Source organism: Ursus arctos, unplaced genomic scaffold (assembly GCF_023065955.2).
Source record: "Ursus arctos isolate Adak ecotype North America unplaced genomic scaffold, UrsArc2.0 scaffold_13, whole genome shotgun sequence".
In the NCBI taxonomy this organism is placed as follows: Eukaryota; Metazoa; Chordata; class Mammalia; order Carnivora; family Ursidae; genus Ursus; species Ursus arctos.
Window position 1 is genome coordinate 5,275,718 of NW_026622797.1, and position 26,005 is coordinate 5,301,722.

General features: G+C 38.1%; 1 protein-coding gene across 8 annotated transcripts in view; it reads right to left on the reverse strand.

Annotated features, from left to right (window-relative positions):
* Nucleotides 1-13,497: 13,497 nt before the first annotated feature.
* QKI (QKI, KH domain containing RNA binding) overlaps nt 13,498-26,005 on the reverse strand; it is a 155,901-nt gene continuing 143,393 nt past the window's right edge. For 4 of the 8 annotated variants that reach the window (XM_026505180.4, XM_026505178.4, XM_044386464.3 and 1 more), the window contains exons 7-8: nt 23,592-23,666; nt 13,498-19,542 (exon numbers count right to left, since the gene is read on the reverse strand). In XM_026505180.4, coding sequence (XP_026360965.1) covers nt 19,526-19,542; nt 23,592-23,666 — 92 coding nt within the window. In that variant the 3' untranslated portion in view covers nt 13,498-19,525. Of the gene's footprint in view, nt 19,543-20,122; nt 25,705-26,005 lie in introns of those variants that run through there. The other 4 variants (XM_026505181.4, XM_026505179.4, XM_026505183.4 and 1 more) reach the window with 2 other exon arrangements.

Below are 26,005 nucleotides of genomic sequence, written 5' to 3' on the forward strand. Positions count from 1 at the left end.
ATTGTTCAAATATTCTACCTTTTTACTATATCTTCACTTGCTTTTCTGGATACCTGCTTTATTGGTTCATGACATGAAAATCTCAGTCTAAATGTGGCTTGGTTCAATTATCCTAATAGGTCTGATACCTTTTTATTTTATGTGTCTGCCTCAAATTTTTACATTATTTATTATTGACAAACCTGTATCATTATCTCTAAAATATCTTTCTGTCTTAAGTCTATTTGGTCTGATATTTATATAGAAATACCTGCTTTCTTTTGCTTAGAATTTTGCTGGTATGTTTTTTTCCCATCTTCTAATCTTCAAACTCTTTGTCTTTTCTATTTTTTCTTAGCTTTTAAAAAAGATTTTATTTATTTACTTTGAAAGAGAGAGAGCAATCACAGGTGTGTGCGCATGCCCACAGGAGGAGGGGGGAGGGGTTTGTTCCTTGGGATAACCTAGCCTAATCTGAACGGTTCAATTCACCACTTTCTTATGCGTATACTATTGATGGGCATTTAATTTGATCTTGCTTTTTGTAAACCCCAAAATATTATTTCACGTGATCAAGATCTATTTAGATTGACACACATATTTACAACCGTTCGTGATCTTTACTTCCACTGTAAATGTTCAGATATTTCACTAAGGGTCACTTGTCTTCTGCCTGAAACACATATTTTAGAATTCCCTTTAGTATGTGGCTTTCGGCAAACTCTCCAGCTTCCGGTTAATCTGAAAATATATGTCACACTTATTCTTGAAATAGATCTTCATTGATTGAATATGACATTTAGTCAAGATGAGGATTTCTTTTTAATCACTGATATTGAATTTACAAGGAGGTGTTTTTCATGAGTTCTGGAAATGCCTTCACTGTCTCTTCACTTACTGGCTTTGCCTGCTGACACATCTCTTTCCTACTGGGAGCCTGACTATAGTGGAACTCACTCGCCCTTCATATTTTTCAATGTCTCATTTACACTATCTATCCATGTGACATCTGGACACTTTTTAATTGTCTCTTCAGCTGTATTCAAACTCTTGTCAAATCTGTGCGTTGAGATTTTACTTACAATTATTATGCATTTTCACTAATAGGCTAATTTTATTTGTCTCTTATTATAGGTGCTTTGTTATTCTTTATAGTTTTGTGTTCTCCACATGTATTTTCAAGCTTGTCTTTTATTTCCTTAAATGTACTAAAAATAGGGATCGTATGATGTGTTTGGTACTTCTTGTACTTGAAGTCTTTGTGACTATTCCTTCTGTATTTCTGCGTATTTATATCCATATACACACCATGCTGCCTTATTTCCTTATTGGTTTATGCATTTGCTTTTCTTGGAATTGTATTTGTGACAAGTCTGAGGCTTGGGATGAAGGAAGATTTTTCCTGAAAGGATGCATTTGTGTTTGTTCCTAGAAGGTGCTGGTAAGGTACTCCTTTAAACTAAATATTTGGCTTGAGATGACTTTTTAATCCAGCCAGAAGGTTTGAAGCCAGGCAACAAATTGGTGTGAAGGCAGCTTGTGGATACACTTCTCATGGTCAGCTTGCTTCTCTCTTCCTCCACCAGTCAGACTCAAGGTTACAAGCAGCATTTTTCCTTGTGGTCCTTTGTTTGTTGTGTGGAAAATCCTTTCTTAGCTACCCTTGTACTAAGGAGTCCAGCTCTCTAGAGTGAGGGGCTCCTCTTGGAATCCCCACCTTGAGCTGGCTCCAGGTCTTACGTCCTGTACTCTGTGCCTCACACAGTGATAAACTTGAGACTTTGGTTTCTGGGCTTAGCAAATAACCCCTTAGCAAGAGCCAGTCTCAAAACTCCAGTTACTCTGCTAGATTCATATCATCATCTAAATTTTGGCCAGAGGACTCCTTAGCAATGCTGTTTAATATTAAAATATTTGACAATATATTTTATGCAACATATTTTGCTATTTTCAGTGGAAACATACATTTTACTACCCAGCCTGCCATATGACCAGAAATGGAAATCTGTCATTCAGTTTAGGACAATCATCTATTAATTATCTTTTAAGTGTTTGAGGCTATTCTAAGCGTTATGATATCAGATGAATAACTCACGGTTCGTATCTCAAGGACATCATGACATGGTGGGGAGGTGGGCATGGAGACAGACACAGCAGAGTGTGGTAAGTGCTATAAACTTTCCTACTCTGCTTTCTGGGAGCCATGAGATACTTGGAAGGGGCTGCACACCCAGTTGGCAACTCAGAGAAGACTTTCAGACATAAGTGCATGCTGAGGTCGTTTGGAGAAGAATGTATTACAGAGGTGGGTGTTTTGGGGAAGAGGTGCTCAATTCCAGCTGCTGGAGAGGCTGGAGTCGGGGGGGCAGAGGGGCGATGAAGGGGATTATGGTGGCTATTGATGGGTTATGAGCTTTGTGTGAAAGAGGTAAATATCTAAGAGTGATCTGGAAGAATTGCTGCTTTGAGTATAAGACAACTGTAGTCACTATAGTTTGTCTGCGGAGCTGAGTTGTAATTGGCATGTTAGAAGCTTGCAGAAAGGAGGGTAATACCAAAAATAGAATATTCTGGGCTGTAGACTCCAAAGGAAAATGAGGGATGGGAGTGGGAAAACCCAGGCATGAGCATTCGTGAGACTGAAAGGGCTTCTGAGCCACGTGGGGGGTTGTCTGGAGACCAGACAGAAGCAGAGGTGCTGCCCAGACAGCACTGGGGCAGTGTCCCAGTGAGGCATGGCGCCAACGTGGCGGCCGTGTGGCGCAGAGGAAGGGGACAGAGGAGGAAACCAACAGGATGGATGCTGGAAGTCGGAGGGTCTGGGAGAAAGGAGTCGGGGCTGACTTCCAGGTTCATGGGAACTAGTGAATGGTGAGGTAAAAATATCTAAATGGAAAGGTGATGGAGTCCATGTTGGATTTGCATCCTTTTCTGTAGCTTTGAGGGCACATCCACCACAAGGGAGGAAGATATATTGAATTTGAGTCTCAACAGTGGGCAAGAACTTAAAATGGAAATAGCCTTCATGAAATGCCATGTGATTGTGAACAGTGCCCTGTTTTTCCACTTTGGGTTTAAGCCCACTAAGCTCTGTTCACTCCTGTTCCCGGGGTTTCTTCACAACCAGGTGGTGGGAGCCATCATGTAACTTAGCAGGACTCTTAAATTCACATGTCATGCAAAGGAGATTTCCCCAAGACCCTGACATTTCCCCTAGAGAAAAAAATGTTCCCAGCATGGTCACATGGCTGGTTTTCTACATTCTCCTCAGCTTTATTCCCAGCTCAATTTCACTATTGCAGTCAGTTGACTGCTGGCATCATTTTCACACTTTTATTATTTAAAACACAGGTTTCCACCTTGGAGATCCATTCATGGGAATGATTTCTACTCTAGTCTTATGCTTATACAAGCCCGTCTCCTCCACAACACAGCTGAGCTCCTGTCTGGACCCTCTTCTGCAGTCTGGAGCCAGGGAGCTTCTGTAAGACCAGTTACAAGGCTCTTGCTTTCTGACAGGCATTCAAATCTACTCTAAGAAAAAACAATACTTCTAGCACGTGCTTAACTATGGAAGTATAATATATAAAACCCAAGAATGCAAGAGATCACAAGTAAAAATTAGAAAGCCCCACTGGCACCAGCAATTTTACCTCCTTCCCATGTCTCTCCAGCTGCCCGAACAGGAGGATGATTGGGTTGGTCTGTTTATCAACATGCTTACGGAATCTCCTGTCACCACGTGACCAGGCCCCTGGTTTCTCGCTCCCTCTCACCCTGGCTTTCCTTCTCGGACTTCGTTAAGAACAGATCTATATAACATTCCAGGGCATGTTATTGTTATTATTACATTTTTTCTATCCTATTTTTTCAGAGAGGTTAGGTTTCTTGCAAAACGAAGCTGTATTCACACAGACAACATAAAAGTTTAAGATGATCCATAGTGTAACGATTGGCCCTCTGAACCAAGTCCACGGTGCTTTCCAAGCCTGGCTTCTACGTCTGCGTCATGGCCCGGTCCCTGTGGGGTCCCTGCTCCACAATGGCAGGTAAAGACAAAGCCTGGACGGGACTGCTTACCCCACACAACCCCTCAACGACAAAGGGCGGTTGACCTAGCATACTCTCCTCCTGGCTTCCTGCTACTTCTCGGGAGAGGGTTCCTCGGCTGCTCGTTCCTCTATCGACAAGGAGAGCGGAGCCAGTCATTTCCTGAGAAAGGAATGCATGCAGTTTTGAGAACTGGTAAAGAGGCAGTGGGGTTTCCCTTTGCAGGAACACTGGCAAAGTCATGATCAGGGAAGCCGCCTTCATCTTTCCTTGTTAGTGTTTGCTTGCACTTCTCCGGCATTCGTGTTTAGAAGAAGACACTTGCAGCAAGTTTTACGGTCAGTGAAGAACATTAGGATGGATGAATGGATAAGGAAGATGTGGTATATATGCAAGGGAAGAGTCTCGGCCATCAAAAAAAATGAGATCTTACCATTTACATCGACATGGATGGAACTACAGTGTATTACGCTAAGTGAAATAAGCCAGCCAGAGAAAGACAATTATCATATGATCTCACTCATATGTGGAATTTAAGAAACAAAACAGGATCACAGAGGAAGGGAAGGAAAAATGAAAGAAGATGAAATCAGAGAGGGAAACAAACCATAAGAGACTCTTAATCATAGGAAACAAACTGAGGGTTGCTGGAGGGGTCAGGGGTGGGGGCTGGGGTAACTGGGTGATGGGCATTAAGGAGGGCACATGATGTAATGAGCACTGCGTGTTATATAAGACTGATGTATCACTAAATACTCCCTCTGAAACTGATAATACACTGTATGTTAATTCATTGAATTTAAATAAAAAAGAAGGACCTTAGGAGAACAGGTCACGGCAGGTTGTGTCCCCTGTGCATGGACAGGGTGAGCAGAGTGTAAGAGTTTAGAAAGCATTGTCGTGAAGGTCTCCGGGCCATCAGCTGGAGGCTGTGGGCATTAGGCTGGGCCACAGTCCTCCTCCTGCTTCCTGATCAAATGGGTTGCACGTATTTGCCTCATCTGAATAATATTCCTATAACAGGAGCGAAAACGCCTGGGAGTAACCCTCCTAATCTAACTGTTGGGGAGGGGCTGTGTAGGTAGGTATTGTTTACCTTTGAAGTTTTCAGTTCATGTACACTGATGTTTAATATACAAAGTAGAATTTCATATGTACGTGGACAAGGTTTAAATATCATTTAATAATCGTGACTTTTTCGGCCATCCCAGTTGTATACGCCCATCACAAGTGGGAGCAGAGTGTAGCTGGCTTTTTCTGGAAAACTTCAGCTTAGTTATAAAACGCACAAAGTATTTTAATCATGTAGGAAATTTGTAACGTATCTTGCTTAACACCGCGGGGAGTCTGAGCGCCCCGTTTACACGTGTGCAGGTGGTAGGAAGCCGTGCTCCGTCCTCTCCAGGCCACGATAAGGTGGGAAGGCTTCCAAAGCTTCCCCTCCCCGGGACTCCGGTCTAAATTCATTCCTTTAATGCAGCACCAGGAACCACACGAAAAATCTGAGATTTGAGTTGTAAGTAACCTGCCCGAATCACCAGAGGGCAAGGAGCCATCACCACACAAGCCTGCGCGGTGCTGATCCATACGCACGCTTCTGCATGAGAAAAATACTGACAGGACACCCTATCGTGTAGGATTCGAACCGGAAATTCTGAGTGATTGACAAGTACTTTCTAACTGCTTCCAAAAAAATTACCTTTTTTTTTTTTTTAAAGTAACTAGGAGCTCAATCCTTTTTCTGTCAGGTGGGACAGAGGGCTGCCTTTGGGCTGTAGGAGAAAACTGTTTCTTTCTCTACCTAGTGAGTGGAAAAACTCTGGGAGGCCCTGTTCTGGGGAACCAACGGAGCCACAGGTTTGGGGCCGGGGACCAGGCCTCCTTGCAAACCATTTTCTCCCCCTTATTCATCAGGACTGTGCAGGAGGATGGATATGACATCTAGGAGGGGCCCTCCGATGCGGGAGGGAACTCTGTCACGGGGTAGCGAGCCGGAGAGCGTAAAGATGGGTGGACTCTGGGATAAGCCAGAAGTAGGAATCTGCCAAGAGGCCAGGGCAGTCATCAGACATGAAGGGACGAAGTTCGATCGGCACAACTGCCCATTCAGACGCTCTGCACAACAGCCTGTCGGGACCGTGCGCACTTGGGGAAAGGGAAGAGCCTCCCTGCTTGGATTTTCCACGTACCCGCTTCCCACCTCACCGTTGAGCGGTTAGACAGCATCTGTGCATTTCTAGAACAGTGGAATTCCATAGAACACATTTTTTGGAAAACATGCCCCTTTTGGTTTTCAGTTTTGTCTTTAGCAAATGCTGCCTGAAACGATAAAGAAACTAGACCGAGTCCTGTGAGAAAACCATGCCTTTGAATTCGGGTTGTTGCTGAAGTTCGATACCGCTCCGTCACCCACGTTCGTGAACTTAGGGGTATCATCTCCGGGTGTCTGTTTCCTCATCTGTGTCTGTCTGTATGGTCACCCAAGTTGTTTCTATTTCGAAGGGGCTTTGATCCATTTCTTTTGTCCTAGATCTTTTTACTTATGATTCTGGGGATAAGATGCTGGCCTCTCTCTCAGATATGGCGACGTGGATAAACTGCTTTCTGTATCCTGCCTTTTCTACAGTAATTGACGTGAGTACACGCTCGCATTGGCATGTATCAGAGGTAGTCCTGAAGCCTAGACTGTGAGTGAGGAGCGCGGTCTAAGATTTTCAGACAGAAGGGCCCGACCAGCCAGGCCACACACGCCTGGCACTGCCTCTCTCCACCACCCATGGGCAGGTGGCTGTATTTCAGAGCCTGCTCATCCATCAGCTCCTTCCCCCCGGCTTGATGCCTTTCCAGTACTGTGAGTTCACTGACTGCCTCCCACGCCAATTTCAAGGCCTAAGTCTATCAGCTGATTTTACAATTCTCTAGGGAAGGCTCTGGAAAGGAGACAGAGAATGGCTCGTATTCACTCAGCAAATGTTTGTTGAGCACTCAGGTTCCAATTGCAACTAAATGCGGAGATGTGAAACAGGAGAAAAGTACTGGGTGCTCCACTCTTTCAGACCCCTCTAGACATATTTTCACCCACATCTGAGGCTGCTTTCAAAGAACAGAGCCGACCAAAGGACCCACAATCGTAAGAAAGAATAATCGTACTCTGAATGAACGCAGATTACCAAGATTAAGTGCAAGGCTGCCCTTTTTAGATAAAATTCCTCTTCCCAATGACCACCGAAGTCTCTTTAATTTCAAAGTTACTAATAAGTTGTATCCCAGGGGAGTAAGAAAGAGTTCAGAGATTAGTAATGGAGTTAGTACAAGGCGCACAGGCACCCTACCCTGGTAGACCTACCTCACACTAGAGCCTCTAGGACATGGAGTCAGGACCTAAGCTATCGTGCTTGGGTCTGAGAAATGCCTTTCTTTCTTTTTTTTTAATAATAGTATTTTTTTATTGTATTATGTTAGTCACCATACAGTACATCCCTAGTTTGAGAAATACCTTTCTGAACAGAAGTCAAAGCTCGCTGAAGACAAATGGTGTCTTTCCCCAACAATGAACAATCAAAACAGAGTCACTTTTTGAAAGTATATTTGTTGGATAGTAATTCAGAGAGATAGGCTTGTACGAAATGGGGTTACTTCAAATATGGCTACACCAAGAAGCAAAACTTTCTATTAAAATATGACAGCCGTCTTTACCATGAACAGACCCTTAGCTCCCTTCTTCACAAGAGAGAATCATAAATTTACTAGATGTTCTGCACAGAATTGGGGCTTTGAATACTGTTGTTCTATAGGCTGGATAACTAACTTATGACTTTTATATTGTTTCTCTTCCCCAGTCCTAGACCGCAAGCAATATTTGAAGCAAGAACTGCATTTTCATTCTTGTCTACCAGAGGCCAGATGTGGTGCTCAGCACAATCATCCTAGCACATGAATACTTCCTGCATGAATAAAATAGCTTAGCAATTTTGAAAGTTCTTCATTCACTCATATTTGGAATTTGAATAAATCAGCACGAGTTCCAATTGGATTTGTCTAATGAAACAATGTTACTGATGGTTCCGTCTTGAAATTCTTATACATATATTTTTATCTACCTCCTTAATCATCATCCTTCTATTACGTTCTGAATGCGAAATGGCACAGCTACTTCCGAAGACAGTTTGGCAATTTCCTACAAAAGTAAACATACTCTTAACATATGATCCGGAAGTTGCAGTCTTTGGTGTTTACCCAAAGGAAGGGAAAACTTCCGTCCACACAAAGACCCACACATAGATGTCGATCGCAGTTGTATTCATGACTGCCCAAACATGAGAGCAACCAAGACGTCCTTCAGTAGGTTAATGGATACACTGTGGTTACATCCAGACAGCGGAATATTATTTAGCACTAAAACGAAATGAGCCATCAAATCATGAAAAGACGTGGAGGAAACTTAAATGCATATCACTCAGTGACAGAAGCCGGTATAAGAAGGCCAGATAGCGTAGGATTCCAACTATAAGACATTCTGGTAAAGGCACAACTATAGAGACATTAAAAAAATGAGTGGTTGCTAGAGGTTGGGGGAAGGATGGATAGGAGGAGCACAGAGGGCCTTAGGGCAGCGAAAGGACTCTGTATGCGACCGTAATGATATAAACCTGTCATGATCATTTGTCCAAAGTCACAGACCGTACAACAACCATAATGCCAACTAGGGACGTCGGGTGATGATGACGCGTCTGTGTAGCTCCCCTGGTTGTAACAATGTCTCACTCCGGTGCAAGACGTTGACCGTGGGCAAAGCTGTATGTGTGTGGACACAGGAGGATACGGGAAATCTTCGCACCATCTGCTCAGTTTTCCCGCGAAGCTAACACTGCTCTAAGAAATAAAGTGTGCTAAAAACAAAACAAAAACACTTTGCCAGAATCACCAGCGTATTAAATTAATAAAATAAAGCAACCTCTATTTATTTGTAACATTTCCTATGATAAAAGGAAACATAGAAAAAGGACCCTGATCAAGCAGCCTCAATTAAAAATACTAACTTATCTCTGTAAAGACACATACTCCAAATTAACTTGCTGTGTTATAATGTAAGTGTGGAACTGAAATCTTTATTCTAACAATGAATGCAGTTTTATATTCCTTTTGACAAAGAACATAAAATCCTAAGGAACAGGTTAGGTTTCCAGTTTGGTTTGCAACACACCAAGCTTTTGACACTTGGTTGCTTTTGGCAACGTAAGCCCACAGTGCGACTGCGGAAAGCAAGCTTACCTGCTCTAAAACCTATATTAAAAAATTAACGCACAGCGTACACATTATACACTTATCTCCATGGTGTTTCATTCGTGGCCTCTCACAAATATTTTACCTTTAAATTTCTTAGAGCTGTTTTGTTTGATGAGCATTTAACTTAAGGGTGACAGTAAAACATACATACATTTTGTCTCTAAAAATTCCACGTACAGCGGGGCCCCTGGGCAGCTCAGTCGGTGAGGCGTCTGCCTCCGGTCGGGATCCCAGGGCCCTGGGATGGAGCCCTTCGTCGGGCTCCCTGCTCAGCAGGAGGGAGCCTGCCTCTCCCTCCCTCTGCCCCTCCCCACTGCTTGTGCTCTCCCTTGTGCTCTCTTTCAAATAAATAAAATCTTTAAAAAATCAAAATTCCTAGGACAATGAAAGATGTCTTCGATTAAAATTCCCTATAATGCTGTCTACCCAGACCACATATTTGAGACTTATCAGTAATTAAAATAACAACAGCAAAATCTCCCAAACACGTCACCAGGGGAGCGTTTTTGAAAGGACGTTGATATTCAGTGTGTATGGGTTTCTCTTGGTTTCTGACTCTAACGCGTTAATCTATGCTATTACATGGCTTTACCATCTTTGGATAACAACATTTATGCACAAGGTTGGTTTTAATGCATTTTGATATAGAGAGATATGGTTACTTTTGTTAACTTTTTGTCACTGATTTTATTGAATCATACACTGGTCGTAGCATCTAGGTGAACCCCATGCGTCCGAGCCAGTTAAGCGCTCAGAGAGCTGACTGCAGGGCTGATAGTCACCCATAGGACTAAAACAGAGGGCAGGACAGACATGATGCCTGATGGGCATGTCTTTTAGTGTCTTTGAGCTAATAGTTGATTTTTAAAACCATTGTTATACGATTTGGTACCACAACAAACTCATGTATAGCCCACCAACGGTGCCCTGGCATTTCTGTATTTTAATGTCATCACCACAGTTCCACAAAGAGTTTCTACACAAGAAATTCTCACAGGGAAAACAGGCGGTGATGCAGCCCGTAGAGAAGCAAGAGGGCCTATGGCGCATAAAAATCGGGGGGCATTCCTACCACCTGCTGAGGGCTCCTTGTGACACTATTACCCACCTCTCAAGAGAGCAAGCAGCTCCGAGGGTGGGACACACCTTGCAGCAGAGTTAGGGTATGGCTTTCGGGTCTGGTAAGATGACAAACGAAACAACACTTAAGAAATGGGAGTTGGTGTGGGACCAACTCCATTTTTCACGTTTGTAAATTATTTAAATTTATGTGTTTTTTGCTTTGTTAGCTCTGTTCGATTCGGTCTTGAAAGTACACAGTCCTTGAAGCTAGGGGATCCAGAGGTCAGGGAAGAAGGAGCTTCCCAGCAGTCCCCGTAAAAACGCACACGCTTGCTGGCTGCAGTTCATTGAGCACGTGCTGGGATGCGGAGTTCTCCAGATAAAAATATTACACGTGGATTCCAGTAATTAAAACAAGTTGTGCATCCTGGCAATCACTTCTCACTAGCTTTAGTTCAGATTACTATGCATGCCATGTGATTCAACTTTTCTGTGCTCGGAAGTGTCTAGAATGGAGCCAAGTATGGAGACAGAGAATCCTCAGTAGACTATAACAAGCAGTTTGGAAAAATGTGGGTTAACGGCTCTTTGAAGGAGTCAAGATATATATAAAAGGACTTTTTGGTATTTATTAGTTTAATGGTATACAGGCAATTGCTGGAGTCCACAACAGTGATTTTTCTTGAATAGTACAAAATCTCTTTGTCAAATACATAGAATTCAATGAAAATGCAGTGGCCTTTGGAATACCGAACACTTAAACTACATTTTTCCTTTTGTGTGTCCCCTTACCAGGCTGCTTTTATTATGCGCCCCGAGAGCAATGGGAGGTATCTAATTCGTTTTAGAACCGACACTGATAATTTAGTGATGACCAACTACTTCCAGATATGAAATCAGACTTTCCCAGTGTTTTTCCTTCGACATAAAATCCAACTTTACTGTTAACCAGCACCCCCCCCCCAAACTGATGCTTGAACAGCAGTTTAGGGCGGGGCATTTTTATGTTCGATTTGTGAGTCTGGTTTTCTTCCGACATTCCAGTTCAGACCTGAGTCCGAGGTAGGTGTGTTCATATGCACTCCACCCACTAACTTCAAGTTTTAAGTCTTCCCACCACCTAGAAATCTTAAGTTTAAGCTTTGAACAATTTTTCAGTTTTTTACCTCACTGAGCAAACAATGGGCAAAAGCATCGCTCATTAACATAAGTCATTTAATTAGAATGTATTCAAGGCAAACTTCCATTTACACCACTAATCTGTCTCACTTTTATAAGACAAAATTTCAAACACTGTGATTATAAGAGCAGCTTTCAAAATTCAGGTTTTAAGCATAACCACGTTATTTTATTCATTCCCAACCTTGATAGAAGTTCTAAGTAAATGAGTGATCATGAAATTTTTATTATCAACTCCCGAACAGTTCTGCAAGAAAATACTTGTGGATTCATCTGCAAATATTTTCTTCTCTACTTGATCTTAACCATTCTTTCCTGACTTTCCTTAGTATCCAGTTAAGTAACCAGAGAATAATATCCAGTTACGTAACAGGAGAATACATTAAAAAACAAAAACAAAAGTTACATTTCCCCCCTAATTTTGAGATGCTCTCTGGAACTGTCATATAGCACGCACATACAAATAAGCACTTTTATGATGGTGTGTGCTCCATATACTTCACAATATAGCATGACTGGAAAAACTTAATTTTAATACACATTTTCTGGAAAAGTGTAATCACAAACTATCACTACTGTTCTCTTTTAGCTGTGGAATATTTTTAACATAATTGTTAAATGTTCCACTGGTTTAACAGTCTTCTAACAAGACCACAGAGAGTTACTATAAAGAGGTAGCTGATAATTATAAAAAATTACATTAGGAAGGAAACCCAAATATCATCTACCCCCTTCACTCACTTAATAGAAATTCCTTCCTAATTAAATATTAATATAACATGAATGATAGGCTAATCATTTTTTTTATTAATTTAGAAACATACTCATCTGACTTTTCCAGGAGGAAAAACATTAAAACCTGCTTTACAAATTATACCTTTTGAGAAGCTACTTTGAGGCTTGAAGTCAGAATTATTTTCTGGATCTGGAGAGGAAAGCTCAGATACCTACAGGAACCAGGGAGTTGAGGGTAAAATTAAAGCAAGATAGGATTAAGGAAATCAAGAGTTAGTTGTGAAACCAAGGGCAGTAAGGAGTGGGAGTGAGAGTGTGTGTGTGCGTGCGCGTAAGGGGGGGGTGATGACAAACTTGGGAGTGCATGGTTTTAAGGGAGTATCAACATTACTTTCAACTTGATGGCTACCATGTGACAATGCAGCCTTCAGCATTCTAGGTATTTTGAAGTGCGGACCTTGTGAAAACTTTTTTTTTTTGAAGTCTAATCTTTAGACTTTAAATGTTGGAAGGCAATTACAACAGCAACACTGCCCAGGCCAGCTCAAACCCCAGCTGTGGGCTGCTGGAACAGTTGTTCTCAGGATCGTACCTCTGCCAGCTACTTTGAGAAGTGTGTGAGACAAATACTGCCAAAGACAAAGAGGATTCTTGGGATCAGAAAGAAGAAGTTTGGAGATCATACGGACAAGTAAGAACTGGGGAAAGTGCAGGTACAGGGGAGTCATAAAACTTGGATGTCAAGATGAAATCTTTAGAGAACAGGCTTCAAACTACCAGAAGCAATCTTTTTATCAATTCTTCTGCTTTGTTCAAGAAATTGACACTAGTCCTTTTCACATAGCTGACAAGACCGAGATTTGGCAGCATTCCTTTCTTCTTTCTTATGTGTAAAGACTATAAATTGTAAACTATTTCTCAATTAGTAACGAGAACTATTTTGTATGTACACCCAGCTGAGGAATACTGTAGAAGTCTGTTTATTGATTTCCTTTTCTTCGTCACTGAAATCAAGGCAAATACTATGGTCACCTTCCAGTGAAGTGACAGAGCTCCATAATGTCAGATTATCTTTTAAGTAGTGTTAAAAGCATCAGAAACTAAAAACGGAAATGTGCAGTCTGTATGGTGATGTTTCTAGGTGGGGGAGGGGGCGTAAGCAGCACTGTGGGCCGCAGGTGGCTGCAGAGGATGAAGCACATGCACTTTTTCCAGTTGGTTTTATTGCACTTCATGTACAGTCATACGTGGTTCTCCATTCACATGTGATTTGAGACCTATGCAAACTTTTCTCTATATATACAATTTCCACAAGTTCTAAATGTCTTACACACACCACTACAGTATAAACCATAAAAGATGTATTTGGTAATCAAAACTTAATAATAGCATTTAAAAAAAAATATATATATATATATATATATAGTTTTTTACCCTGGGAGCTGAGCTTTTTCCACAGGTGATGTCTTTTGCCAAGAAGGGACAGCAAAATCTAAGCGATGCGAACTCAACATTGTGTTGCTATTTGCTGCACCTGCCATCCACTTCTACTCTGAATTAATTTTTCCTCCTTCTCTCTCTCCCGCCCCTGGCAATTAGTGCAGCAGAAACACAGACAGGAGAGCACTACGCTTAGGTGAACCAGTTTGATTCAGCATTGAGTACCAGGTATGCACAGAATTTTAAGTCTCTTTGTAACAAAGGCATTTCAAATTAATTTTTCATGAAAGAAACCACAGACAAAATTACATGTGTGTACCATATGAATATTTCTAAAAATGTTGCCTATAAAATGTAGTATTTTTTCTATTTTAGATAAAGGTATTAAGGGATTGTGACAATGTTAAAAAACTACCTTGGGCGCTTCTTAGAAAGTTCGTGAGTCAAAAAAGTTTTCTAAGTCATTTTCGCTATTATAATTTAGCATTACATTTCATTCTACTAAAAATCACTTGCTAGAAATCCTGAAATAGTTAATCGTTACCAAAGAAAAACACATTTTATCCCAAACAAGCAAACGAAAAACAAAAAACTGGAGAAACCGTGAACTGTCATATAGGATATATAAAAGTGTTAGGCTTCACTGGTAAAGACGACTCTTGATTTGGTAATGAGCAATTTCATTTAAACCTATTGTCTGCTTTCACTGCACTAGAAAATTTAGATCCTATTTACCTAGTATTTTTAATTCTTTTCAGAAGAAAATCTTAACCACCTCTTTTGTGTATGAACGTACACATCTTGCCTTTGTGAACAGGGTGCTTCAACAGCTCAGGGGGGGCTACTGTGTGTGGGCAAGTGGCCGCACTAGGGTGTGTGTCCTCTTTCATGCTACGTTCTTCCTGACGTTTTGCCCAAGAAAAACATGCTTAACTACTAAGTACATTAGTTTTACCAACTTCTCAACTGAAAGCTTAACTTTCAATTGTTCTGTCAAATGATAGTATAAAGCAACAGACTAGCATTTTATCATTCTAAGAATTTGGTAGTTTCCTTTTTAATACTATTACAACTTGTATTAAAATAGGATTTGTACTGTTCTTTGCACTTTTTAAAAAGTGTTCTACAACTTTTCCAACATGAAAGGTGACAATATGACGTACTTATACATGAAGTACCATTAACTGAAAATGAGATGAGACTGTATTCATAGGCTTCAGAGAATGTGTAGTGAGTTGCATAGAAATTCATCAATTTAAGTGACACGGTACCATGATGACTTATAGATTAGCAGCTTGACAGATCTTCAAATTTTTACAAAATAATATATGAAACGTACGGCAATGAGAACATTTACAGATAGAATATTAAAGCTCCACCTAACAATAATATACGACCCCCCATCAAAGAAACATTTGTTGGATTCAAACAACTATCTCTATGATGATTAAATTAGCTGTTATCGCTATTCTATATAATTCATTTATGTAGATATACTATGGGAATATATAAATATGGGAGTACTTTGACAGTCTGATTGGTTAATGGCATATTGGTATAGTTACGTCTTTTATGACATGTAACTCATTTCAGCCCCAAGTTTTAGAACTTTAAAATAAATAAAGTGTAATTTACAAAAATAAGCCAATATTTACAAACATAAAAATTCATCCTGAGAACTTACTACTCAGGAGAACTGTTTCACAGAAAAGGAAATTACCAATATCTGTGAAATAAAAATGTACGTCAAGAGTTAAATTAAAAAATTCACGTGTGGAGGTCAATTTACCTAAGTTGCAGCCAAGAAAAGCATGAAGATACTTAATCTTAAATTGACTTGCATGCAAGAAAGAATGCGATATAATTTCTCAAATGCCACTGTCATTCTCCCTTAAACTTCTTGTATTAATGGGAGTATTCTGGCTGTATTTTGGAAGAGGGTGAGAGAGAAAGACCACCACAGGAAAACTCAAGGATGCTATCTCATCTCTCACTAGGGGGTTACAAGAGGCGGCGGGGTGCGTTGTCATTGTTAATGGCTTACTTTGGACTGTCCTGAGAAACAGGGCCACTCCACCTTTGGCTTTACCTGGTTGAGCCCCCCACCCCCACCCCACCCCAAAAGGAACAGTGACTAAAACAGTTCAACACTTTATAAAGGAAAAATGTCCAATTAAAACACAAATGTGAATAAAGGCAAAGCCTCATCAGATTCTTTGCTTTGTAGTATGACCATAAATTAAAATTAATTAATTTCTAACAGAAATTAAAAGAAATGGTTCAACAAAGAATCAAACTGGTTTTTGGGGTATATCATCACAACGAATCTCTTTACTCTTTACACTGAGCAGACAGTGATTATTTTGGGGAAGGAAAAATAAGAAAGTGTGGAATTAGTAATGCAAGAGGCTGAAAGGCAAGTGGCAAGACTAGAAGAAAGCCTCAAACCAATGCTACTTTGTTCCCATCTCTACTGGCACCTACCCCCCAAGGTAAAAAGGCCACAATAACCAAAGCCATTTTGACAGTAGTGTGCGCAATTGTCAGCTGACAAACGACATAAAAACAAGTCACGCTATGTTATCTGTGGTCACGTTCTTCAGGGTTAGTCCAGTAACTCAAGACTTTACATTCTTTTGTCTTTATTTATTTTAATTAAACACGAAAAGGTTAATAAACAGACATAGTCCAGAGTTAGTAGGTTGGTATTATAACATTTATTAAAATAATGCTATGGGTTAATAGAAACAGCAAAGAACCAAAGAATTAAAATGCAAGCTATGTAAAATCCCAACTAAAACCCAAAAGTGTCTAATGTATTCATTCATTAGCTAACTAAAAGCCCAAGAAAGACAAGACGCCCAATATAATAAAGTACTGCAAAACAATTGGCAATTTTCAGTTATCAAAATTGTGGATTCTGCATTTTGTATCCTTTTCTCAATCAAGAAAAAAATTCTTTTTGAATGTTATATAACATACATATAAAACAAGATAGAAAAATACATTATAAACTTGTAACAATGGCTGTAAATACATTATCTTACATGTTTCTCATAGGCAATAGGTTGGTTATGATACATACATAGCATGAAACTACTAAGATAATAAAGAATTGACAAAAATACATGTCAGCTGTACGGTAACATACAAGCGACACTCCCATCTACCCACGCTAAAAAATTACATAATACTGTCAGAAAAGAAGTCTTAAAAACTACATATTTTAATAAGAAATAAATTCAATAAAGAATGATAATACTGAGAACCAAGGCATTCAGAGATTTCAAAAGTCATGCTTTTTTCAGTTGATCCAAAATTTTATCAACTAAGTTTTCAAAAGTTTGTTCAGAGCCAACATTACTCATAAATGTCACACATTTATTTCATACATTTACTTTCTTCCCCATAAAAGACCTTTGATAAACATCTAAAATGTCCAGGCATAACGTAGTTGAGATGAAACTGGATCAAATACTGGTATTGTTTTTAAACTACTATCACCTCAAGTGTTCGAGTGTCGCAAATTTATTCAACCAACCAAACAAAATAAAAATCAAAATGGCACAGCATATATTGTAAATAAATCAAAACAACTGTATGTGTAACAGAAAGACAAAGCAGTGGCACATTAAACCGACGCTAGCTGAATACAAAACAATGAATGTCTATTGCATAGTAAATAAACTGAAAACGGTTTCCAAGTGAGACAAGATGATGGAGGAGGTCACCACGAAGGTGCTTACTGAGCTTACTGCTGACCTGTGACCGTGAAGCTGTGAAGGTGTGCAAGAGGGAACGAGCTGATGAGCGGGGGCTCCGCTGCCACTTGGTATTTGCCACATCCGGTACTGAGCAGTTAAGGATTATTTAACTTGAGTGTTTAGATGTAGTCGGCTCTGCGCACAAATCGCTTCAACTACAAACCTAACTGAATTTCATGAGAAACTGGAAGCTTAAACTCACATGTAGTTGAGCATTTATATGCACAATGATGCCAGTTTTTATTTTTTTAAGTTAAAAAAAAAAAAAAAAAGGTGTGTGTCGGGGGTGGGAGGCCTCTTAGGTTACTAAAACCACCAAAGATACAGACTACCCAAGTGATCTGGTATGGTAGAAAGAAGTCTGATTAAATGTGGGCCATTAAAATATACTGTTATCCAGAATGAAAATCACAAAGATTCATTTTTGTGAAAAAGTTCACTAAGAATACTATTATCTCCGTAAGAAAAAATCCAACACACACCCCTCCCCCTTCTCTGAATAAAATAAAGTTCTACTTTTGTCTGTAAACTGATATTCAGATCACACATAATTTTTATCTCAGAACCTTGTGGGCTGCGGTTAAATATCACAATAACCAAAAGCACTCAATTACGATTTTAAAAGAATGATGTTTTAAAACTTACTTGTCAGACATTAGAAAAGTTATCAAATTTCTTCACAGTATCAGATTTGGCAAATTTCTATCAAGGTAATGTGGCAAAAATCATATAATTCAAACCATCAACTCATTTGTCTCCCCTCAAATCTTCTTTCACATACTGGGCGGGCGACTGAGTAACATGCATTAACTTGTATTCTGAGGGAGGAGCTGATCTTACAAGACACTTGACTAAATGACCATGAAGGAAAATAAGGCACTTTCTTTTCTTTAGACTTATTCCAATACTTAAAAAATAAAAAAGAAAGACAAAAAGGCTCTTTTGGTCTTTTGTTTCTTGACAACCACCAGAAAAAATCATTTAATGAAATAAAGGGTTTCTTTGTTCTTTTTCTTTTTTTTTTTTATAACACTTGAAAGTATAAAATGCTACATTTCCAAAAATATATATATTTTTTTCTGCACCAGCACCCTTGTATAGTAAAAGTATCTACTTTTTGTTCATTTGTTTCAATGCACTACACTTTATCTACAATTTCATTACATGTATACAGCAAATAGGCAAGCATGGCTTTTACATCCTTAATGATTTTTTTTCTATACAGGGAGGTTTAAAAAAAATATTTGAACAGTTTGCCCAGTAATGTGACACATAATGCATGTACCTTGTTCTCGTATATTTTTTAAAGGAGGTTGTAAAATAAAAGTTCAGTAAGTTTAACTCAGATATTTATCTTTTTAAAAATAGTGTTGCAGTTTTGCTCTTTGCATTACTTCTCAAAATTCCTTAAGTTTTTTCTCTCATGGCACACTTCTAATACTTCAAATTTTGGCAGGCAATATAAAAAAGGCTGCAACTTCTGCCCTTTGAGGGCACTGTAGTGACTAAACAGCATATCAAATTTTGAATACTTTTTGAAATCACTTCACCAATGACATCCCTGACCAAAGGTTCATGCATGATGCATCATCACACAGTACATTCAGAGAGCTGTGACTCGCTATGAGAAGAAGGTTCCTAGAAGTCTCTCACAGTAACTGCCTCTGTCACTGAGTAGTTAAGGGCCATCTGTCTCCCCTTCTGAAGTGAGGCCTTCTTACCGTTCGCTTAGGGTAGGACATGAAAAGATGATCAGTGCCGTGGGATGAATTGGGCCTTATTGCTTTACTACTATTCAGTGCAGGTTCTAGAACCACTTTCACCCAAACAGAAAGAAAAACCAAAAGCTGAGTTGGAGGACAACAATTTCTTTGTCTTTTGTTTGGTTAGATGGTAAGACGAACGGACAAGTGCCTCAGCTCGCTGCACTGACGACAGGCAAGCAAAGGCGATTACCAGTTAACTGATCAGCAGGCAGGCATGGTCAGGTCATCATTGGGTGAAGAGTTCAGAGGTCAGAAGGTCATAGGTTAGTTGCCGGTGGCGGCTGGGTGGTTAGAAACAAAAAACAAAACAAAAAAAAAAAAAAAAAAGAAAAGAAAAGATAGAGAAGAGATTAGTTTCAGCTAGTGACGGCTTAATGACAACATGAAAAACTAATCACAACTAATAAAAAAAAGCATGTTTAATTCTGACAAACTGATTGACACCATCTACAGAATACAATAAAAATCATGACAGTTTCATATCATGATTTGAACAAATGAAGGAGAGCCCACTCCCACAAAAACAAAACAAAACAAAAAAAACCAAAAAACAAAAAAATAACCGGTTAACAAGAAAAAATAGAAATAAAATACAACTAACAACTAATAGTTAGTAGCAGTCAATGAAGGAAATTGGAGAACAACAATGAATAGGTTTGATATACAGAATTCTGAAACAGTCAGTGCAGTTATCAGTATCTGACTGCTATTAAGCATTAGTATTCTCTCAGATGCAAGCATTAAAGCAACTATTAATGATGGATGTGATTATTAATAACTGATGATTAACAGAAATGAATCTAAAGAAATTTAAATTTCTGTGAACAATTTGGTTCAACATAAACTCTGGGCCAAACAAGGTTTCTTTTGTTCAATAAATGTTTATTGCTTTTTCAATTATTCTATTTACAAACAACATGGAATTTCTTGGCCTTATGATACAAAGCAATACTAAACTGCAGTCTAGCAGTGTAGGCAACATCATGGGAACCAGAAAAAGGCCAGGCCTTTTGCGCTAGCCAACATTTTCCAGTTGAAAATACTATTTTACACATATAGAACACTTATAAAATGCACTTGCATGTAAACACTGTAAAATCCTGCCATTTAAAATTCTATACTCAAAAAGCTCTAAGTACATCAAAAAATAGAAGAAATTTCTAATTGATACCAATAAGGCATTTTAAAACTACAAACAGCTTTCTTTATTCAATTTCAAAGCTAATACTCTGCAAATACAATAAAATCTGACATTTCATATACATTCCTGCTTTATATTTTATATTTTAAAAGAAGCCACCTGTAAATACTATTTTCTTTTGCAAAACAACAAACAGAACAAAAAAAAAATTAAAAAATTACAGTAAAACATAAAGTAGTTCTCAAGTGGAAAGTTATCGTCCCCAGTGTCCTCGAGTTGTTCCTTCCTTATAATCAACCTCTGTCACATTCTGCTTCACCAAACTTGGTCCACTTAACAGTAGTATGATTTTTAAGACTCATTCAACAGCTTAATTATTTCTACTATATTCTGAGGTTTGATAGAATTTTCTGTACTGTTGCCATTGTGACTAAGGCAGAGGAGATATGAATGAAAAAATATTCAGTGCAAAGGTAGATTCCATGCCATTTCATAAATCATAACCCAGTAGGTATAATGTTCACAGAGTTATCTGAAATGATCTATATAATGGACTGGTTTACTTTCATGTAACAAAAATGCTTTCTAGAGTCTATCATTTAGGATAGTTTATAAATACTACAAAAATACTGTATCTTCAATGTGACCAAATCTTCCCTGAATTTCTTAAAAATAAGTGGAATTTTATTTAAAATAAAAACTGCTATTCCAAAATTAAAGAAGAAAATAAATATTTAACACGATGTAGTCATACCACTTCATAGGAAGTACTCCTAAAATACAGAATCTTAAAGCATTTTTGATATTTCTTTAAATTTTGATTAAAATTGTACTAAGATTCTTATACAAATTATGTAAATGATGGTTTTCATAAATCATCACTCAGATTCTGATTATGGTTTCTTTTGTGTGTGGAATATACAAACGAAGCAAATTACCACTTATATCTATATACCAGTACACCTAGAATACATCCTCTGCCAAGTCCTGGCCTCCTACAGCACACACAGGTGTATCGACCGTGCAAAATCACTTAGGGTTCATTACAACTAAAACGTCAGTTGGTCTTTTACAGGCTTCAAATTCAGTTTCGAAATATGTGTAGAAGTGGGTTTTCTTTTTTAGTAAGAACTAGATATATTTGTCAACCATGCAGTACTCTAAATACTTATATAAAATTACATGGTTATATGTCCAAGGGCTGAGTTTCCTTGCATTAAATGAATGCTTATATTATTCTTCCCTTCAAAAATTAAAAAAAAAAAACCTCAAAAATAGAGAAAACAGTAGTATCATAAAATAATTTAAATGAAGGACTTCAGACATCTCCCTTAGACCCAATGAGTGCATACAGTGATAGTAACAGCAGTATACAAGTATTCTGTTATTTAAGGAAAATAAAAAAAGTAGCATTTCGGTTTGCTGACATTGCATTTTGAATAAAACTGAAAAGACTAATCAAAAACACATATAACTACGAAAGAGCCATGCATGGAATGTGTAGTCATTTCCAAATACTATAAAATCTTCCTAATATTTTCAACTATCTCAAGGTACTGCAACATTGAATAGCCAATAATTACTGTGTTAAAACAAAATTATGAGAAATCTCCTAAAAGGGGCAGGAAGAGAAAGATCAATAGAAGAAAAACTACTTTAAAATACTCTTTTAAACTATTACAGACATTAAGAATGTGAAGGAAAAAAAAAAAGCTTCAAATTATTCATGGAATTATCTGGTTTCCTTAAATCTAAAGTGACTTAAAAAAATTTCCTCCTTCACTAGGAGGTTTGTTCTGCAAGAAGGTGGTGCATACACTTGTACATGACACACCTACAAGGTGCATTATTGTCACAGATCATCACTGAGCTTGGGGTCTATTTATTTTGTTCACTGAATAATCACAAGTAATGTACGTATTAGTTAAAAGTCTTCAATTCAAGGCTCTTTAATTATGTATGATGCTAAATAAATATCATCAATGTCTTTGGAAAGTATTTTATTCTGATGTGGACAAGAGCTGTGTCCAATATTTATCATCAGTATTCAGGAGAACCATGTGAAGCAGGTAGGTCGTTCAGAAGTTCATAGAAGATGAAGGATAGGAGTGTAAATTGTAGGACAGGAGTGTAAATTCCATCACTTTTCCCACTAATTATTAGAGACTTCAATCAACTTAATTAGTAAGTAATAAATGTGCCATAATAGAAGCTTGATAAAAATCTTTTTCTACCTTGCTTCGGATTCTTAACCTGTGATGACAAACTTAGAAAACAATTCAATGTCAATAAACCGAAAATATCACTCCTCAAAAACATAAATAATTTATAAAAGGGTCCAAGGGCATATACAGGACACAAATTACAAATGTTGAAAAGGAGAAAAATGAAGACTTGTTTTCCAGTCACAGGTTAGTCAAAACGGATATTCAAAGCTGGATTCATGTCTCCACAGAACTTTAAGAGATAGTTTACCTTCAGATAATATATTTTAGCAGCAAATGACAAAAATCAAAGGATCCATTTTGGCAGGAGAATGTAAGAAAAAAAGGGAATTGATTTTCTCATTTACTAAAAAAAAAAAAAAAAAAAAAATCCAACTGCATCAAAGTTATCTTCACAGTCCTTACTTTGTTGATTTCAGCTAAGTACTTGACATGTATAACCTCATGTTTATAAAGTGGCTCAAATATCTTATGAAAAAGGAAAATGGAAACTAAATCTTCAGTTTTCTCCATAAGGACACAGGAGGCATATATTCCTTTACTTCTCTCATTAAAGCACCATCCGCTCAGCTCATTTTGCAAAACCAACCCAAAATTTCAGAACAAGTAAAAGGTAAATTTTAGCAAAAATTAGGACTGAAAAATAATTAAGGCGACATCAAAATTTAATAGCTCCCCAAATGGACTAATTTATGTTTTAGTAGGAATAAATCACAGTACATACTAATATAGGATTTAATAAGTTAAAATAGGGAGGAAAAAAAAAAAAGGAAAGGAAAGGAAAGAAAAAGAAAAAAAAAATCCCAACCCTTATCTGTCAATTACGACAAATCAATTTAGAAAAAGAAAAGAAAAGAAATGGTGTGCAGGTAAGCAGTTATATTTTTCCATCAGGTGTGGTGTTGCAAACTTTATGGACACCCAGCGCATTTCTTAGAAACAAGAGCTGCAGAGCTACACTAACCTCGGTCTGCGGTCACAATCCTTTGGTAAGGATGGACGCGCATATCGTGCCTTCGAACTTTAGTAGCCACCGCACCTAGTTAAATTGCAATCACCAAGACAAAGTTAGAAAACATTCACAAGGGAAAAGAAAACAAACATTAACAGCAGGTTTATCAAAATGGATTTCAAATGTTCATTTACTACAAAAGTTTCATTTTAAGAAATACGTTAAGGCACAGTAGTTTTAAAATTAACCATAGTATGTTGTGTATATATGCGTCTATTAATATTGCATTCATTTCAAACATCTTGGCCTTAACCTATTTTATCCATTCATTCACAATCCCAAGTTACAGTATTTCATGAATTCTATTAGATCCAAACATATTTAAGCTTTACTAGTCACATATTCACTGAAGTGCCTTTCTTGCAGCAGGACCACTTAAATAATGCCATGTTTAATACTGACAATTATTTGCTAACCTTAAGACCACTTCCAGAGTTTACCACTTAAAAAGGTTTAAAAGCAATTCTTAAAGCCTACAGATTGTGGTTTTAAACTTTGAGTCAATAAGTATGAACTGCAATGAATTAGGTGATTAGTAAAGCAAACAGTATAGTACACTTAGCAGTCAGTATACTACTATACACTCCTTTATAAATTACCGTTACTTTGTAAGATTACAGACTAAACCAAATTAATAACATACTTTTACTTTCTATCAGTGTGCAAAAAGTGCAAGTAAGTCACTGACTGCTAGGCTAAGCTTTCCCCCCCACCCCCCCCCGGAGGCTGCTGAGACTAAGCATTTGTTAAATTCAGATCTGATGAGGGTTCAGTTAAGACCGTTCTTGAATTCTTAGCCTTTCGTTGGGAAAGCCATACCTAAAGATAAAAGGAAGGGAATTAAAAATTAGTCATCAATGAAGATTTGATGCTAATACCAATCTCCTCACTACCACCAACACACATGTCTGCATCTGTTTTGAAGGGCACTGCTTATTTTAAAATAATATTATGTGAGACGTGATATATATCATGCATGTTATCTGTGTGCAAATTTATTATAACTTAGCAATTTGAGATAATTTTCTCAGTTCTCCAAGTGCTCAATGTCATGTTTTACTGCTTAGGTGGCAAAGCAAGAAATAAGATTGATAATGGATTTTGGTAATTTAGTACTCATTATTATTCATTTTATGAATGCCAATTAGGTATCTGTACATTTTGCTTTTGTCAGTCTAATTATTATTATAAATAAAAATTTCCCAACACAACAAAAAACACATTGCTTAAAATGAGAAACTGCAGTGCCTCTTGCTGTTTCTAAGCAGTAAACTGGTCCATCACCCCTTTTTCATTTTAGATAAACTAATCTTAGACAAGTATAATTCCACGAGGCAAAATCAGCGAGATCTTGCATTGAGAGTGCTGGAACAGCAGCTGGTGGCTAAGAGTGCCAGCCCTGCAGGAAGCAACAAACTCCTCGAACAGACGCTGTGCGTGCAGCAGAGAGGAGCTCTGGGGAAAGGAGCAGGCATGGGGCCACAGGACAGAGCGTTAACAGAAAGGAAACGTAAACAGGTTACATGTTACATGTTATTTTAAAAATGCTTCAAGAAGTGTGCAACAGAAACAAGCCTCTCATAAACAATTCTATAGTATAATTCTAACCTGTGACACTTTATACAATGATTTAGAGATAAACGGAAAACATGTACAATAAACTATATTTGCTCATGAAACAAAAGGCACCTGAGTGCGTGCACACACACAGATAACATACAGAGCACTGCAGCTTTCTTTAATTGAACAAATAATTTTCAAGTTTAAATCTTAGTGTCCGGGTTCATTAAAGACTTTCAAATTTTTATAAATCAGTATTAATGCTGGAAAAAAAAACCTTAAAAGATCAAAGTCCTAAGAGTCAACAGCATGCATGCAGCACCAAGGTCATATACAATTCAAGGAAAAAAAAGTATTCAAATTCTGTCTGGTAAAACAAAGGGGCAGCACGGAAACAGTTTGTCCCACATTGACTGGTCGTGTTATAACAGCTGCTGTATTCTAGTCCTTCATCCAGCAAGTCAATGGGCTGAAATATCAGGCATGACTGGCATTTCAATCCACTCTATAAAAAAAAGGCATCAGTAATGTCTTTTTCAAGCACACCACTTTTTGTTCATGTAAAACCAAGCGTTCATAGTCTGATCTTAATTTTTGCCTCAAAGGTGATTCTAAAACAGTGACTTGGTATTTACTTATCAATTCCATACTATACTAGTGAAATTAGGAGTTTTTCTTATGTCTGATATAAACTAGAACTTCAAAAGAGAAAAACTGAGGAAACCTGAAGAATCCAACTAATATACCTGGTCTCTTTCATATTTTAAGTGATCACAAATATTAGAAAACACACAGACAATAATAAC